At 39.4% G+C, this 19,956-nt stretch overlaps 1 protein-coding gene across 2 annotated transcripts in view; it reads right to left on the reverse strand.

The window, feature by feature from the left end:
• The window catches only part of UNC13C (unc-13 homolog C), a 405,344-nt gene that overhangs the window by 275,029 nt on the left and 110,359 nt on the right, over nucleotides 1-19,956 (reverse strand). For both annotated transcript variants that reach the window (XM_048867013.2, XM_075133069.1), the window contains exon 6: nucleotides 6,843-6,914. In XM_048867013.2, the coding sequence (XP_048722970.1) occupies nucleotides 6,843-6,914 (72 nt within the window). The remainder of the gene's footprint in view (nucleotides 1-6,842; nucleotides 6,915-19,956) is intronic.

The following is a 19,956-nucleotide window of genomic DNA, read 5'->3' on the forward strand; positions in this document are numbered from 1 at the left end:
TAGGAATCTATGGCTGAAAGGAAGGGGAAACAGCCATTTTAATATTAAACCTATGTATTAAATGTGGCTCAAAGAAGAGATCAGGAGGATTGGAACTGAAGCTTTTTTCATTTCACCATATGAATTTAAGTTTTTGTTGATGCTTTCACATCTTTAATGCTACTTACTGCCATCTGCGCTCTGATAAGTGTACTCTGTAAGTGAGGGGTATTAACATTTAGAATGAGGCAAGAAGGGAAGATATTTTTGTTTATGTTGCTGGATATATATTTTCCCCATAACACCTGGGAATATTTTGACAATAATAAACAGTCCCACATTTTCTGGAGCACATATCTAGACTGCTAGCCTAGTATCACTGCTACACAATCAGTGCCATCACGTGACAACTCTCTACTACAGCAGAAAAACCATCACCAGGTGGGGGCCAGTTAATATTCATGAGCTGACTAAGTCATAAGCTTAGCCATATGTTTTCTAGTTCTCTCTCTCTCTGTGTATATATACACATACACATATAATCCCCACCCATGATTATTGGCTGATGAAGTCTCCCCCACAACCCAGTGAATCTTACAGCAGGGCTATAATTCTGTATTAAATTCTTTGGGTCAGATCCTCAGCTGGCATTAATCAGCCTAGCTTCATTGACATCAATGTAGCTGTGCCGACTTATAGCAGCTATGGCGGCAAGGTTAATTACAAAACCAAACACCTAATTACTTGAACAGAATAATGAGCTATGTCAGAAAAACTGCAAGAATCTCCCTTGCCCCCTCTTCATGTCTCTCTGTTTGTTCCCTACTCTCCAATGTACCATGTGCAAGCTTCTCATCATCATTACTGATGCTCTCCAACATAGAGCCTTACTCTGCCTTTCAAAAATCTAATTTTATGTTGTGACGTTGAGCTCCCATTTTCGCTCTGCCAGTGAAACCAGCCTTGATTGCCCACTTTTCCCCATAAACACCTTTGTGCTTCCTCTGTTATGCTTGGTCAAAACTTCCCATCCACATTTGAAAAGACATCACCTATCTTATAAAAATCTCTTAAAAACCTATGTGGTGGCTACAAGTCACTGGAGTCTGGTATTGGTAGGGCAGGCAAGCAGCTGTGGCCATTGAGACTGTTGCTTTGACTAATTTATATAACTTGGATCTCCTCTTCCCTCCCCTTCTTTCTTGCCACATATTGTCTAAAGTCTTGACAGAAAGTTTTCTGGATCCAGGACTGTTTTTGTGATAGTTGTTTGTACATCGTCAAATAGGATGGGGCCCTAGTCCCTGTAAGTGGATCTTGAATTGTTACCATGGTAGAAATATCAGTAATAATAAATGGTGCTGATTAGCTGAGACTATGGAAACTTAAGTAAGCTTAAATTTAAGTAACCAAAAGTTGCTTGTTACATCCTGATGGTAATTGGTACACTGTGCAGCCTATTTGGGCAGAAATTCTGCTCTAGTTCACACCTATATGATCCAAGTAACTTTGAGACTCTTAGAAGACTATGGAGTCTGAACTATAGTAACTGAAGACTGAAAACAATTTGAGCGAATAGCTGTGACTGAAAACAATGGGATGATGCCCTGATGAGACAGTGCAACACAGCCAGGGAAGTGGCTCTACATAATTTTTCTACACCTCCCATACCAGGAGCTACCTGGGTCAGGTCTTCTCCCAGCTGGTAATTCTTTTAAAGCTTCTCTAACTTGCACTGGCAGATAGATAACAACTAGGAGCTCCTCTGCTAGCCATGATCTCAGTCTAACGCACAATATGTTCCATTCCTTCCCCAATTCCCAGAATGCCCCCTTCACAGCTTACCAGGTACAGAGGTTAAAAAGAAAACCTCAAAAACATCTCAAACTGAATATATACCATATGTTGATTAATCACAGTTCACAGAAAAAAACGTGTCTTTGAAGATTCCTTTGCAGACTTATTGCTATAATACATATTATCTGATTAGTCACATCAGTGAAAATCCTGCCATGTTTTTCACCCTATTCAATTCCATTGATTTCAACAGGGTATATTTCATTTGTAAGATTTGGACCATTACATTGTATAAAGAAATCAAAATAAACTGTAGTAGTCCCTGAAAGAAACACATTTTATATAATCCTTTTGCTTTGTGGTAAATAGCACAGAAGCCAAAAAATACATGTTTTGTTTTTTTGTTATTTAGCACCAGGCTATTATGGGAAATTCAAAGATAAAAAAATGTTTTGTCTGAATAACTGGTTTACAAATTGTGTCTTTGAAATAAAAACTTACTCATATTTGTTAAAGGACAGTATAATATTACTAGGGTTGTTGACTAATCACAGTTAACTCACAAGAACTCAAAAAAATTAATCACAATTTTAATCGCACTGCTAAACAATAGAATACCAATTGAAATTTACTAAATATTTTTGGGGTTTTCTACATTTTCAAATATATTGATTTCAATTACAACACAGAATACAAATTGCTCACTTTATATTATTTTTGATTCCAAATATTTGCACTGTGAAAGTGATAAAAGAAATAGTATTTTTCAATTCACCTCATACATGTACTGTAATGCCATCTCTTTATTGTGAAAGTGCAACTTACAAATGTAGCATTATGTACAAAAAATAACTGCACTCAAAAATAAAACAATGTAAAGCTTTACAGCCTACAAGTCCACTCAGTCCTACTTCTTGTTCAGCTAATCACTCAGACAAACAAGCTTGTTTACATTTATAGGAGATAATACTTCCCAACTCTTGTTTATCTGAAAATGTAGAAAACATCCAAAAATATTTAAATAAATGGTATTCTATTGTTTAACAGTGCAATTAATTGCGTGATTAAATGCAATTAATGTTTTAAATTACAATTAATTTTTTAATCGCTTGACAGCCTAATATTACAAATGATATTTATGTATATATGTTTGGTAAGAACAGTCTTTTGCTAAACAACAACAAGAATTCCATGGATTCTGTGCTATTTAACATGTAGCAAAAGGATAATTTTATATATCTTATTATCCAGTACTCAGAATGCTTTCATTCGTAATCGTATTCTGTCCTGATCTATTGTGTATATTTATAGCACACCACTCACAGCAATATCTAGGCACTGTTAATGCACAGCAAAATCCTCCAATACTGAAAAATTATCCATTTATTCTCCTTAGACAATTGGAGATAATTTCACTCAAGCACTGTGTCACATGCTTTTTGAACTTTTGATTCCTTTTAAGAAAAGGACAAAAAACAAATAATTATGCTTCCAGTATTTTGAGCACCAGTGACATACCACAAGCCTACAGTGTTATGGCTCTGATTCAGCAAAACAGTTAAATTTATGCTTTAACTTTAAGCACATAATTAAGTCTCAGTGATGTTAACAACATTAAGCACATGCTTAAGTACTCTGCTGAATCAGGGCTTTAGACTACACGTATTGACTACGTATCATAATGATGTCCCACTGTAGCATGTGTATGGAGCAGCGAACCTTACACAGTCTATTCCAAGAGTTTAATTTATGGGAGGTAGGTGGCAATTTATTCTGGGCGGAAATCATTAGCTGAAAGTTGACATCTGGCTTGATCCAGAAAATTCCGTTGTCCAGCCAGCCCAGTATCCTGCCTCAAACAGTGATCAGTACCTGACACCCCAGAAATAGCTGTAAAACACTCTATAATGGGATAACCTGCCCATAAGGAAAGCTATTTCCTAACTCCTGTCAACTAATGGACGTCTCATTCACTAAAGATTGAGGGTTTACATCCATTACCTTTCAGCCTGTCCATAATTGGATGTTCCTACTATATATCTGTTCCTTGTTTCAATCCTGCTGAGCTCTTGGTCTCAATGATACCTTGTGGCAGTGAGTTCCACTGGTTACTTATGCATTAGGTAGAAAAGTATATCCTTTTATCAAGTTTTAAATTTGTTGTCTTTCAATTTTATTGTATGTCCCCTATATGTGCCCAGTTTGCCTTTTCTATACCATTCTTTATATAACTGTCATATAACAGGCTACCCCTATTCCTCTCCTTTCTAAAACTATCAGACTTAATCTTTTCATTCTCATTCTCTCACCATGCAGATGTCTTCCTATGCTTGTAATCATGTTTGTTGTCTGTTTTCAGACTTCTATTTCTGGTACACGTTGTTTGATATGGGCTGACTTGAACTGAAAACAGTTATCAAGCTCAAGGCATATAACAACCTTATAATATATGCAGTATTATTTTCCATCCTATTCTTTATGCATCCTAACACTGTATTAACTTTCCCGACTGCCGACACATATGGAGCAGACGTTTTCATTGAAAGGACCCCTGCTTTTTTCCCCAAGTGATTACAGTTAATTCAGAATTGAACAGTGTGGTTAAAATGAGTCCTTCCAGTCTGCATTATCATTCATTTGTCAACAATAAATATGTCAGCTTTACAACTTGCTCCCTCTTACAGTTCTCAGAAAAACAAAACAAAACGCGGTGAAAATGAATTTGTTGAATCTGCCTGCCTCTATCTCCCCCTCCCCCCCCCCTTTTTTTTTTTTGCTGATTTGAGTCAGTGGCTGAATGGATACTGATTGTCGCAGGAGTTGGTAATGATTAGAAATTGTCTTTTCGTGGGCATCTGTTAGTAATACATATGGATTGCTTTTAAATTTTGTAAATGTGGCCAGCTATTTTCATAATCATATGAAATAAAAAACAGAAAAACATGTGTATTTTGTACTAGCTGTGTAATGTATTTTGGTTTATGTAAATTATATTTTTCTGTGCCTGTCGGTTTTTTTACGATTCCATACTTTGTTTTTGCCCTATCAACCTTTGTTGCTATTTTGAGACTGCAGCACAAGGTAACTGCTGCTTTTATTGAAAAGGATAATTTTAAACACTAGTTGTTTTCCACTTCAGTATTCTATTTTTGAACACTACCAGCTTATTCCTTTATGATTACCCATGGCACCACACCATCTCCAGTCAAATTACGGCGCCTCCTTTGAAGGTCTTCAATATCAAGATGTAGCCCACTAGCAACCTCTCCACTTTTCTACCTGCAGCATGTCCACTGTGGAGCCTAACTACATTATAAGAAAATGCAATGTGTTTCATTTTCTCAAAGGAGAATAAATCAAAGAAGAATATGTTTGGACTGGTAACTGGGGGGGAGTCACATGAGTGCCCTTTATCCCTCAAATTAGTGCTTCTGTTTAATCATGCTAGGTTTAGCCAGGCAAAATTACTCGCATTACACTTCAAATCTCCATGGAGAGAATGACATCTATTGTGTTCTTGACTAAAACAACCCTCTTTTGCAAAATACTGGTGGGAAATGGTTATGGCCAGATTATCAGAATGTGATTGTCTTCAAAAGATTGTCACTGTAAGTTTATGTGGGAAATAATCATTCTAGTCCACCATATACCACTACACTCCTTATTATTGGTGATTATTTTTATTGTAACCAAAAGGCTGCTAGATGCCTATCAGTAGTGAAAAATTACACGTGGTCCTTGCAATCTAATCCAATGGGTAAACTATGACACAACAAAGTGTAACAGGCATGGAAAGGCAGTAGGCACTTGTCAAAATCCTGTTTATAGCACTGTTAAACATCTTAAAATGACAGTTTCCCATAAACAGAATGCACATAAAATAAATGTTTTATAAAATAAAAATGTCTCTCATGACCCATTTCAAGTGAGAGTCATGACAGACCAAATTAAATCAACCCAGGCTTTTCCCCCCCACTGCTCTAAATCTGCAAAAATACACATACGGGTTAAATGCCAGACTGGAATGATTCAGAAAGACAGACCAAACAAAAACTCTTAGAGATAATAATCTCTTACATTTATGACAGGTTTCAGAGTAGCAGCCCTGTTAGTCTGTATTCTCAAAAAGAAAAGGAGTACTTGTGGCACCTTAGAGACTAAAACACATTTATTTGAGCATAAGCTTTCACGAAAGCTTATGTTCAAATAAATTTGTTAGTCTCTAAGGTGCCACAAGTCCTCCTTTTCTTACATTTATGTAACACCTTTTATCCTGTAAGAACAAGCCAGGCTGCTTAACTAGCCAGGTTGCATAGCAGAGGGGGAAGGGAAAATTTAGAAGTTTAGAATCAATCTCTGCTCTTATGAAAAAGAATAAAAGATCAATATTGTCCTGTCATATCAGACAGGACCTTGGGTTTTGTTTTTTTTTTAATTGTCTCATCTGAAAGTCCCCACATAGTAAATGGCATGAAATCAGTTTATTCATCCTGGAATGACAAAGGACTGACTGACTTCTGAAGAGGTTTGAACCAATTTGAACCAATCCAGGTTTTCCATACCAGATGCTTAGACCAATATATTAAGAAGCAATATATTAGACCAAACTACATATTACGAAGTCTAAAATAACGGGCCATTTATTATTTTAAGATAAATATACGATCCTAAGAGCCTAATTTAGCATTTCTTATTTATTTTGCTCTAATGAAGGCAAAAAGCCCTGGGTTTGTATGAGACAAACAGTACATTTAGATGTCCCTTACTTTTGAGATTTGCTGGCTGTTTTTTTCTTAGACTGTAAAATTTGCTTTTGGGACCATGTCTTTCTATATGTTTGTAAAGCACATAGCAACACAGGGCACTTGTATAGGGAAGAACATCTTGGTGCTTCCAGAAAATATATAAATAAATAAACAGCAATACTATCAAAATGCCCAGTCAAGACGAAACAAAATTTTCAACATCATTATCTTTTGCATAACATTAATAATAGATGTTCAAATAGCTCTATCAAAGTTTCTTCATTATTTAAATGAACACAACTTCCACTGTAAAGCACTTACCATTTCTTCATTGTTTATGGAAGTCCGGATAACCATGGCCAGGGATATACCAGACTTTCGGGCAGCAAGTGTCTGTTTAAAGTGAACACAAAAAAAGTTATCAAATACACCTGTAATACTAACTATAGAATTTAATGGAAAAAAGAGGGGTTGATAATGTTATTCTATGTGAGTTTAAGCAAAATTGTAACAAAGTGATGAATAAATTTCAGTTATTGTTTACTGCACAGAACTTTTAATGTTACAGTACATAATGGAAACACACTTTCCAACAATCATTATTGTTTCTATTGGCAGTGCCTAGCCGAACTGCCACTCCTAATATAAAACCTGTTATTCAGGGTTTTACGGCTCAGTTTTTTTAACCCACAGGCTGTCTCTATTTTTCCGCTTTGCCAAGCAAATTCATATGCTACAAGGACAGGCATCCTGCACTAATGTGGTAGCAGGACACGTCTGCAGCAATTTGGAGATTATTTTGCACTGGGCTTAGAATTCAAGTTGCCAGCCTGAATCATTCTTTTTTTAAGTCACTGACCATTTTTAACATTTGTGTGTGTGTGAGAAATATTTCCCTTTCCCAAAAGATGCTGCAGAAAACTTTACGACAGAAAAAGAAAATAAGTCTTTATCAAAGAAGCCAACAATATTCACTCAGCATTCTGAAAGGGTCAGGGTAGAGTGAAAATGCTCTTCAGCTAGGAAAGGATTAACTCTATCTCCCTTCTTCCTCTCTCTTTGGCCAGCCATTCAGAATAGAGGCTATAGGAATGGCTGCTGGGTTCTGAAGACTGGGATGAAACCCGCGTAGGGGGAGTGTCTGGTGTCATGTTTGGTTTGATTTATGGTAACTTATCTGGAGTTACGGTAGGGATCCATTCTGCATTGCACTGAGCACTTCCGTGAGTGCATTCCAATGGGTAAAATGGGCATTAAGGGTGCTCAGCACCTGGCAGTAGTAAGCCAGTAAAGATTTGCACTTAAGACCTTGCTGATTGCTGATGTGGCTTACTTCTACCCATCAGCTCCAAAACGGCACATGCAAAAGCAGGTAAAACAAACAAACAAACAAAATCTTTTATATAAAAAACAAGGTGGCTACATGCTATCCCAGTGCCTGGGTGCATTCTTTATTGCTATTGTGATCACCTAAAATGGGTCCTTAACAATTAACCATGGAAATAAGCCTTGTGAGGTATTAGGCAGCACACACAGCCGCCACAAATACTGCCAGCACTATTGTGTAGTAGAACTGTGTCAGTCCTAGAGCCAGAAGGCCCCTTTCATTCTTGGGGGAATATACAGGATTTATTCCACTATACAAAATCCCAGCAGTAATACCCTTGCATCACTGTAAAATATTGTTACCACTGAAGCTGAGCTAAAGCATTCCCTTCCCAGTCAAAGTAAATCATTCCAGGAATGTCTGAAGGCTTCTATCACTTCGCTTCTCTTACCCAGCCTCTGCCTTGTCATGCACCTCTTTTCTTGTGGGCTAGTGTGTTAAGGATGAACAGTTAGAGCCCTCAGAGCCCTCACAGACCCTCACGTCTATTGCCCTGATTGGGATGTTCACGTTGCTGCCTGCTCGGTCTCTATAATTCATTTTTGCAGAAATTCCAGGACATATTTTTCCCTCTGAGCTCCTTAATTTAAACCATTGTGCCTACTACACTATATGTTTTGGTGACCACATATTGGACCACAAGCACACCAATTTACACCAGCTGAGGAGCTGGCCCATGAAGTTTTGGCTGGAGTGAAAACTTGAGATTCTTTCCAGTTTAATTTTGAACTTAGAGATAATTTGAAATGGATTTTTGTACATTAAGACTGTTCATTTTAACTTTTTAAATGTTTACTTTCTCCTGCTGGTCTAGCCATCCAATTTTCAACAAGTTTCCCTCGATAATAATTAAACTTGCAAAGAGATATAAAAATATTAATCTTGTGAAACTAATTATGGTGTAAGAAAAAGACCTTGGCATGGAAATATTTGATTTGCTTCATCACTATCCTATTACAGTTAACAGATGAGCCAAGCAATCTTTTTTTCTTCTTAAACTCTCAGCAATTTACCTAACCTGTGAGATTCATTCAATTAATTTTCTTAGCCAGTCATTAATAACTAAATAATTCGGTCTGCCTGTCTGTTGCCGTCTCTCTCTTTTATTTCTATAAATAGGGCACATTGAAAATGTGTGTGCTGGTGAAGCTGATAAAATAGAATGTTTATGATAGGGACGATTTAAATATCTCCCAGGTTTTGCTTTTCAAACTTGCTGTGACAATGCTTCATACTGTGGGCTGACAAATCAGAGAAGAGAAAGAGTAGCCAAAATTTGTTATGAAGCTATGTGTGGGCAGGCAACAACTTCCACTGGTAGCCAATGGAGCTCCAGAGTATAAAGGACTCAGACAGGAATTAGCAGGCTAAATACACGTATTTTGTTGGTTTTCTTGCAGGATTTCTTTTTTTAAAGCCCGGAGAGTGGTCAGTTACGCTAAGTTGCTTGCAGAAAGTTCCCTTCATAGTTGTGACCGCTAACCTTTAAGTCTCGTCTGCTTACAAAACAAGACACTGCTTTTCATTTTACAATATGTGGTGCTACTCATTTTGGGCTAGACAGTGACTTGGATTATGCATTAGTGCAGGAGTGTAAGGAGAGTAAGAACCTCAGCTGTGAGCATGTAGGGCAGCGAGTGGATGGAATGTTTACTTTGACCTGCAACAATGCACCAGCCAGTGCAGATGAGCCAGTATAGGGAGTGGTGTTATTTGCTATTAGAGAAAAAAAGGGAAGCAAGGAGGGAATTTGCTTTAATGGGGTATCTGTGAGGCACAAACTCTCCCAGGCCTACTCCAGGAGTTGCACAGTTTACCTATTATCCCTTGCTCAGAACTGTGCCTCAAGTCACAATGGAGGTTGGGGTGCAACCAAATTAATTGCTGACACCCCTAGTGGCCAGTGTGAATAAAAGGCCTTGCAGGGGTAACAGATTTATGGGTTATATCGTAGAAACCCTGTAACTCTGGTGCTGAAAATTAGGTTTCCAACCATCAGAGGGGTGAGGTTCTGGAACAGCTGTTGCGGCCAAACAACTTAATTTGTTTTATGAAAGAGCTGGACGAATGTATAAGTACAAGTGTATGATGGGAGCAGGGTCAATAGCCCTGGGGCTCACTTGTGGTTTATGTCTTATGTTCCTGAAAGCATGTTTCAGGACTGCAGCCAGCCCACTACAGGGGTCAGGAAGGAATTTGCCCTCCTGCCTCAAGTATTCTGGGGGGATTTCGTCTTCTTCCTCGGAAGCACCAGAGATTGCCATGGCTGGAAATGGGACACTGGACAGTGAGAGACAGCCCTCTGAGGTGGTGCTGGGAGCTTGTCTGGCTGGTTTTTGCTCATGTGCTCAGGGTCTGACTGATTGCTGCATGTGGGGATGGGAAGGAACCTTCCCCCAAGTCAGATCGACAGTGACCTGGATGTTTTTTCACCTCCCTGTGCCGCATGTGAGTCATTTGCCAGGATTATTTGGGTGTATCTGACTTAATCCATTTCCTGACATTGCAGGGGCCTTGAGCATTTGTGCACTTCTGTCCCTCCTATTCTCCGCCTCTGGCACATAATAGTCTAAGTTTTCTGTGGGCTGTAATACTTTGATCTAATTTCAGTTGTTGGATTTAGTGTGTGGGTGGTAAGTAGAGTAGATGGGAGATCACAGATCTAGTGGTCCCTTTAACTCTATGACTCTGTGACCCACTTAGATGTGTCAGAGGGACCCAGGGCAGAGAGAGTGCCCTTCCCCAATGTTAAGTTAATAACAGCCTGCTTTAAACCATTCCTCTGTCTGTCCTCGTTTTCCTGCATGTCCTGATCAAGAGGGATTTGTGAGAAAGGAGCAAAAGTGAAGAGTCCTAATGGACAGAGCTTAGCGAGATTTCAGTGAGCAAAGTTATTATAGGGATTAATTTTATTTATGAAGCACTATCAGAATATGTTGTGCTGTACTAAAGGAGCATTCAACAAGTAGACAGGCCTGCTATGAAGAACTTACAGTCTCAGGATGTGTCTATACAGCAAGACAAACTCTGTGGTAACAAGTCTCAGAGCCTGGGTCAACTGACTTGGGCTCACGGGGCTCCTGCTATAGGGCTAAAAATAGCAGTGTAGACATTCAGGCTTGGGCTGGGTTTCAGAACCTGGGCTCCAGCCTGAGCCCGAATGTCTACACTGCTATTTTTAGCCCTGCAGTGCAGCCCAAATCACCTGACCCAGTCTCTGAGACTCACTGCTGTGGGTCTTTCTTTCTGGTGTAGACATACTATAAAAGGCACAAAAAGTCATTAATATCCTACAATAGAGAACAAATATAGAACAGAGTAGAAACCTTGAAGATGGAATGATTCATGGAGCAGGTGGCCTTTTAGGATATTTTTTGAAAGGAGGCAGTGAGAGTCCAAGCCAGACCTAGGAGGTGGGAACCATGTGGCCAGACATGAAAGAATCAGCAAGGAGTATGTTTTTCTTTTTTTAGCAGCTGGAGCCTCAAAAAGAGGGGGAGCAAATGGGAAGAACTTCATAAGAAGAGGAGTGAGCAGTGGGAGCATCAATAGGGATAGGAGGTAGAAAAAAAAACCTAGTTTTCCTCTAAAAGTTATTAGACTTGCTCCATGGAAGGAGTATGTCCTCTGTTAAAACCAGGATACTGATCCAACATACAGAGCAGCAGGAATTCTGGACTGGCCAAAGGAGACAAAGGGCATATTCAGGAGAAAAAGCATGTGTGGAATGCAGAGGGGGGGATGGAGGAGAAGATGGGGTCAGAGAGAGAGTTATAGAGAGCTCTGCAATTGAGTAGACAGGGAATGAAGGGCGGCAGGAGTGGGGAGGGGCTTGAGGGGTTGGGGGGGATGGGGTGGGGACCAGTGCTGAAATCAAGAAGTGAGGAATAGGCCAAGACAAGACATTACCAGAGCATGGACTATCATCTTGGCAGAAGGAATGGAAAGGAAGGGATGAATAATGGAAATGCTGTGGAGAAAGACACAGCAGGATTTGGCAATGGCCTGGATATAAGAGAAGTAGGAAAGAAAAAGATATGCTATACATCATGAACAACAGTTAGGATATAAACTGATAGAAAAAATGTTTTGAAAGCATGAAATGGCCAAGAGTCCTCATACTGAGAAATTTTAATGGCCTATATATGGAAAGGAAAAACTAGAGGGAGGTAATGAAGAATTGGTTTGATCTCTATATGCGCATCAACTAACATAGCTGATATCAGACCTGAAGCCAAATTAAGAGGCACATCCAAATAAGTGGGTCTAATATACACCTTTTGTCTAGCACACTTGGTATGTAAGTTAGATCACCAGACTCTCGTACACTCACGTCCAAATACCAACTTGCATCTTACCATTACCATCTGTGAATTTGGTCCACTCAGGGTACAGAATCTATGCAGGTGTTATTTGCATGCTAAATTCTGAGAGAGAAGGGCATAGAAGAAAAAGCAACTAACAGAAGGTGTATGAAAGTATTAGTTAAAGTAGGACACCATCTATTTTAACTTGTGCTTTTTTTTATACCTTCTCTCAGCTCCTTGGTATGTAAGTTACAACAACCTAGTCTTATACTCACTTGCGCATTCCCCGTTATCCCCACCCCCAGACTAATGAGCAACTTATACATCACCTCTGACTTTGGCCTCAGGTCTTAAATAATAAAAACAATTATACAAGATGTTATAATAGCAGAAACTCTGAAAAGTAGTGATGGGAAGCATGTTGGGATTAGAATTAAACAACAATTAAAATGTTCAATGAAAAGTCATGGGGGTGACTAAAGCTGCCTGTTGTGATGACATAAACGAAAGAGGTCTGTTGGACAACTAAGACAGCAGTGAAGTTTAAAGACACTTGCAACCTCCTGGAACACATGGGTTGGTGGAGAAGAGAGCTGAAGTGCAGCCAGGACCCCCATTTTCCCATTGCCTGCTGGACCTTTGCAATCATGCCTCCTCTGAGAGCACCATCACTATCTAGGGGCAGATGGGCCCTGCCGCCCCACCCGTCCTCTAGCCAGGAAGATGCCAGTAACTTATTCTAGCAGCCTCTGGACAGCGGTGATACCTCAGACTCCCTCTCCTTCAATTGGTACAGATATTCTTTCCCCTCTATTGATTGGCTGTGTTTCCTCCTCACAAATCTTTTGCTGTCAATCGCAATCTCACTGACCTCCATATTCCTCCTCACCCTTTCTGCCTGCCTCTTTTCTCTTCTATGCCCCCTACCTCACAATGTCTGCAATGTTGTTTTAGGTGTTTCTTATTAATTAATCCCCTCCTGCCTTTCCTTTTTGCCCCACACCTGGCCCATTATACATTTCATGTAGGTATGTAAATAAATCTCAAAATAAATGCCCACCCCTAACAAACAAACACAAAGACAACACAACCATGGAATTTATATGAGGTTTGCCAATCACTCGGCTTGCACGGTGCATCCCTTTCTATCCACCTTTTGTCTGTTTGGGACTCAGTTCTGCAACTGATAGCATGTGGGTGTCCTGGAACGCCAACGTAGTGCTCCATTGATGTCAATGAGGCCTCACACATAGGCAGATGATATTAGTTGCAGGACTGGAGCCTCCGATTGTAAACTGTTTGGGGGAGGGTCTAAAAATAATAGAGTCAAAGTATTTAACAAAAAAGGTAACAAGAGTAAATGGAATTAAAATAATTATCTGTGATCACTGGGAAGTTATTGAAATACATAAAAAGCAAGTATGCCTACAACAGGACAGCTGTGGCCTTGAGGGGCAGGAGAAAATGGCAGTGCCTGGGGCCTAAATGGATATTCCCACTATAAGCAGAAGGCAGCTTTCAAAGAACTTAGATATATTTTCTTGGAGAGCAATGTGAGACGTTCAGAGGCTTTGCCATTGCAACAGAGCAGATAATTAGGCAATTAAAAATATTAAAAGTTGACAGTGCACTAGGCCCACAAGAATTATACTACAGAAATGTGAAATTAACAACAAGGGTAGTGGGAAGGTCCTTAGCAAAGGTTCTGAAGCATTCACCTAAAGACAAGATGAAATACCAGAACATTTGAAGGTGCCTAGTAGACAGGCCTTGCCATAATTAAGCAAGGAACAAGAAAAAGATTCACAACATTGTAGATTGGTGTATAAACCCACATGTACACATACTCATGAGAGAGAGAGATAGTTCCTCCCCCATGGATCCAAGCTTTCCCTCATCAGTTAAAAAAACCCCTTATCTCATTCTTCCCTCCATTTCCTCTTAGCTCTCAGGCCCTCTGCTTCCTTCTTTTTCCAGATATTATAACCTCTCCCCACTGTGATAGATGCTCTGAAGTCTCCCTCCCAGTAGCTAAAGTAACTGGCTCGGTGTGTGTGTAAAATGAGTATAATTTGCACTAATTCAGCATTCTGCTGGGCCAAATTCAACTCAGCTATAAGGGATGGGGAAGAAAGCAAATGGGAATAGTTTCCTCTCATACCAGGGCTTAATTTGACCCATGAAAGTACTGGGCATGATGTGGGTCAATGTTAAAGTAGAGAAGCATGTTTTATCTGACACCTACCAGCTAATTACTTTTCCTGCTATATTTCAGAGTAGCAACCGTGTTAGTTTGTATCCACAAAAAGAAAAGGAGTACTTGTGGCACCTTAGAGACTAACAAATTTATTTGAGCATAAGCTTTCGTGAGCTACAGCTCACTTCATCGGATACATGCAGTGGAAAATACAGTGGGGAGATTTATATACATGGCGAACATGAAACAATGGGTGTTACCATACACACTGTAACAAGAGTGATCAGGTAAGGTGAGCTATTACCAGCAGAAAAGCGGGGGGAGGGGGAGACCTTTTGTAGTGATAATCAAGGTGGGCCATTTCCAGCAGTTGACAAGAATGTCTGAGGAACAGCGGGGGGGAGGAGGGTGTATAAACATGGGGAAATAGTTTTACTTTGTGTAATGACCCATCCACTCCCAGTCTCTATTCAAGCCTAAATTAATTGTATCCAGTTTGCAAATTAATTCCAATTCAGCAGTCTCTCGCTGGAGTCTGTTTTTGAAGTTTTTTTGTTGAAGAATTGCCACTTTTAGGTCTGTAATCGAGTGCCCAAAGAAATTGAAGTGTTCTCCGACTGGTTTTTGAATGTTATAATTCTTGACATCTGATTTGTGTCCATTTATTCTTTTACGTAGAGACTGTCCAGTTTGACCAATGTACATAGCAGAGGGGTATTGCTGGCACATGATGGCGTATATCACATTGGTAGATGTGCAGGTGAACAAGCCTCTGATAGTGTGGCTGATGTGATTAGGCCCTATGATGGTGTCCCCAAATAGATATGTGGACACAGTTGGCAATGGGCTTTATTTCAAGGATAGGTTCCTGGGTTAGTGGTTTTGTTGTGTGATGCGTGGTTGCTGGTATTTGCTTCAGGTTGGGGGGCTGTCTGTAAGCAAGGACTGGCCTGTCTTCCAAGATCTGTGAGAGTGATGGGTCGTCCTTCAGGAAAGGTTGTAGATCCTTGATGATGCATTGGAGAGGTTTTAGTTGGGGGCTGAAGGTGATGGCTAGTGGCGTTCTGTTATTTTCTTTGTTGGGCCTGTCCTGTAGTAGGTAACTTCTGGGTACTTTTCTGGCTCTGTCAATCTGTTTCTTCACTTCAGCAAGTGGGTACTGTATTGTAAGAACGCTTGATAGAGATCTTGTAGGTGTTTGTCTCTGTCTGAGGGGTAGGAGCAAATGTGGTTGTATCGTAGAGCTTGGCTATAGACAATGGATCGTGTGGTGTGGTCTGGATGAAAGCTGGAGGCATGTAGGTAAGCACAGTGATATATTACCCCTCCCACTCTGAATATATAAAGTACACTTGCTTCTCAGACCCAACGGATTGTCAAATCAGTGTGAGTTACATCGCTTTGGCCCTGACCTAATTACTCATACCTGATGTTTTACTTACTTGACCATTTAAGTTGCAAGTGATTTTGGCCAAGCTACTTCCCTCATCAACTTTAATGTATGTCATGCTTTCAGATATGGTATTACCACCATCCCCTTTCTTTCTGAACTCAATGTACAGTAACTTAGTAAGTGTTCCTATTAGCCAAAATTCATAGAATCGTAGGACTAGAGGGGACCTTGAGAGGTCATCTAGACCAGGCCCCTTCACTCATGGCAAGGCTAAGTATTATCTAGACCATCCCTGACAGGTGTTTGCCTAACCTGCTCTTTAAAAAATCTCCAATGATGGAGATTTCACTATCTCCATAGGCAATTTATTCCAGTGCTTAACCACTCTGACAGTTAGGAAGATTTTTCCGAATGTCCAATCTAAACCTCCATTGCTTCAATTTAAACCCTTTGTTTCTTGTATTATCCTCAGAGGTTAAGAAAACAATTCTTCTCTCTCCTCCTAGTCAGAAACTTTTAATGTACTTGAAAACTGTTGTCATATCGCTTCTCATTCTTCTCTTTTCCAGACTAAACAAGCCCATTTTTTTCCATCTTTCCTCATAGGTCATGTTTTCTCGACATTTAATCATTTTTGTTGCTCTTCTCTGGAGTTTCTCCAATTTGTCCACATCTTTTCCTGAAATGTGGTGCCCAGAACTGGACACAATAATCCAGCTGAGGTCTAATCAGCACAGAGTAGAGCGGAAGAATTACTTCTCATGTCTTGCTTATAACACTCCTGCTAATGTGTCCTAGAATGATGTTTGCTTTTTTTTGCAACAGTGTTACACTGTTGACTCTTATTTAGCTTGTGGTCCACTATGATCCCCAGGTCCCTTTCTGCTGTACACCTTCCTAGGCAGGCATTTCCCATTGTATATGTGTGCAATTGATTGTTCCTTCCTAAATGGAGTACTTCGTATTTGTCCTTATTAAATTTCATCCTAGTTACTTCAGACCATTTCTCCAGTTTGTCCAGATCATTCTTTGAATTATAATCCTATCCTCCAAAGCACTTGCAACCCCTCCCAACTTGGTATCACCCACAAACTTTATAAGTGTACTCTCTATGCCATTATCTAAATCACTGGATAAAGATATTGAACAGAACCGACCCAGAACTGATCCCTGCGGGACCCCACTCATTATACCCTTCCAGCATGATTGTGAACCACTGATAACTAATCTCTGAGAATGTTTTTCCAACCACTTATGCACCCACTTTATAGTAACTCCATCGATGTTGCATTTCCCTAGTTTGTTTATTATTCTCAGCTATTGTCAAATATTAATGTGTTACTCGATTTAACATGGGATTCAATTACAATCTGTATGTGAACATTTCCACATTTGATTCTGCCATGAAATTTCTAGCTTCAGAGAGAAGTCTTGGGTAAAATCTTCATGATTTGGTCCCATATGTAGTAAAATAATACACAGAGATACCATTGCCCAAAAGTATCACAGACCAATGAGAGAAGATAGGCAACCAACACACTACCTTACTAAATAACTTTACTATAATACTTGTATCACTCTTAACATATGTCCCAATATCATAAAGGAGGATTTGGTCCATCTGAAGTTTAAAGTGCAGATAAACAAGAATATTATGTAATAACATGTGGTGTGGTGGAAGTAGCTCCAAAACAGCTTGGAAAGATGCAATTATTGTCAGAAAATAAAATACATCTGGCTTGCCTTGTGAATAAATCTTTAGACTATTAAAACTGAAAAGAGAAAATTCAAAGCTAGAAAAATGTGAGTAGCTGTTCAGCAATCAGCAAACCATATTTTATTAGGTAATTTAAAGGTTTCTTCAGGGCACTCACGCCGAGGGGAAAGTGACCAAAAGTAGGTTCTCCACAGGCTAGTTTTCATCATTTAATAGCTAACTAGTTTCAAAACAGGTTCTCTTTCAACTATTAAAAGGTAATTTATGTACTTCTTTGGAGATCTCAATTATATCCTTTGCAATATATATGTGTGTGTGTGCGTGTGCGTGCTCTACGGCACAGGGAAAAAGCACCTGAAAAAACAAACTGGCACCCAAATTTACTTAACTCCTTCCTATGATTTTTCTATTAAAAAAAAAAAAAGTTGATGCCTGATCTTGAAGCATTTGACAGGGCTTTGGTATTAAACCCAGAAACCAGGGTGAGAACGAAAATGGCAACTCAGCTTTAATGAAAGCATTACTACTCAGAGCCACTGTAATAAAGTTCATTCTCCCTTGCCATCTGTTTCTGCAGCACAGACATCCGAGTGTGACCTTTTCATCATCAGAGGTCATCTTGAATATTAAGGTAGGTCCAACAAGGGAATAAAAGCAAGAAAAGGGAGTTTTTACCAATACCTCCACCACCATGTACTCGCAACTAATTCTTAAGTTCTGCAATACACAGGTATGAAATGAACTAATTTAATCACAATCATTGTTTTTTCCACTTTATCTCAAATTTTATTTTTTCAATAAAGCAGATATAAGAAGTATATGATTTTCTTTAAATATTTAACAAGCTAATATGAAGAGGATTTCCTAAATTACTTTATGGATAATTAAGGAATACTCTCGGAAAGTGAAATAATCGCACTCCAAGGTAATATGGAAACAGGGCCAGACCTTAGGTTTTGTACACTAGTGTTATTCCACTGGAGTCAAAGTCACTATGTCCGTATGAGCTGAGATCTGGCCCACTGGGTTTGATAAGTGTCTTAAATCTTGATATATCTATCCTACTATCATTGCTGTTTTGCTGCTATAAATGTGGGGTTTTTTTATGGGAGAGAAATTTATATAAAAAAAGGTGACAATGGACTATTGTTTCAGTCAAGTCCTGTGGTTTATGCTGATTTATCAATACACCTGGAATTCTCCCTAAGAAATCAGAACCATCCCACAGTATAAAGAATTAATAATTTTATATCAAAAAAGTTTCACCCAACATTCTGGTATCATACTCATGCTACGTCAACGCTTAACCAAGTGACCTTAAGCATATGAAGGGAGACACTCAAATAGCAAGAAACAAGGAAGAAATTAAATTCACATATGTATGAAATTTACACTGTATAATCTTCTTTAAGTCAATGTAACCAGCAATGACTCCCAAATTTCTCAAAAGATCACTCAAATCATCACCTGCATGAACAGACAACAGAGAAACGTAAAGCTAGGAAGTCTGAGGTAATGCTGGTGGGAAGGTGGAAGTGTTTTGAAAAACTTGCCTCCTTTATTTTCCTTTTATGATGACATTTTTCATCAGATTATTAAATCAGTCAGAAGTCTTGGGGTCCTTTGGACCTCCTCATTGCTACTAGATACCAAAATAGCCCTAATGGTGAAAAATGCCCACATTTGTCCGGGACTAGCCAGAAGATGATTACACCTACCTGGCCACAGTGATCCATGCATTTACAGCCTCCCCTAGGATTACTGCAACTCCTTCCTATGAATCAAGCCACACCTATGAAAATGCTCCAGCTGGTACAAAAACCTGTCTTCTTAGTAACAGAGGTTGTTGTGAATACATCACCGTGGTGCTCTCTGTGCTGACTCTGCAAATGAATACAAGGTATCTGTCCTGATATTCAAAATCCTCCATTGGATTGGCCCTAGCCACCTGAAAGATTGCTTCCACTTCAGTGACCATGACCTCCACAGCAGCTACATTCCACTGGAACTTATAATAATGCCAACTAATAGAGAAGGCTCATGACTGCAGTAACCAGAATATTCACTGCAGCTGGGTTTAGACTATGGTACTCTCCTGCAAGAGAGAAGAATTACTGTGGCACTAACCACTTTCAGAACTAAATCAAAAACTATTTCTTGTGTCTAGCTTTCTTGGAATACTTTCTTCATGCACACACAACCCATCCAATGACTTATGCACCCAAACAACAAACACAATCCTGATCAACACTAATCAAACTGTTTGCCCTGAGGAAGCAGATGAATGATTGAAAGACACCTGGATGGGTTTAAATGGCAGATCACAAGTTTACTAATTATACCTTGGGGAGCAGCACAACATTATTTTCCATTGCCTACACTGGTTCCAGTGCAGGTTAGAGAAACCAAACAGCTCAGAATTGACCCTCTTCCC

This window comes from Caretta caretta, chromosome 10 (assembly GCF_965140235.1).
Source record: "Caretta caretta isolate rCarCar2 chromosome 10, rCarCar1.hap1, whole genome shotgun sequence".
Lineage (NCBI taxonomy): Eukaryota > Metazoa > Chordata > Testudines > Cheloniidae > Caretta > Caretta caretta.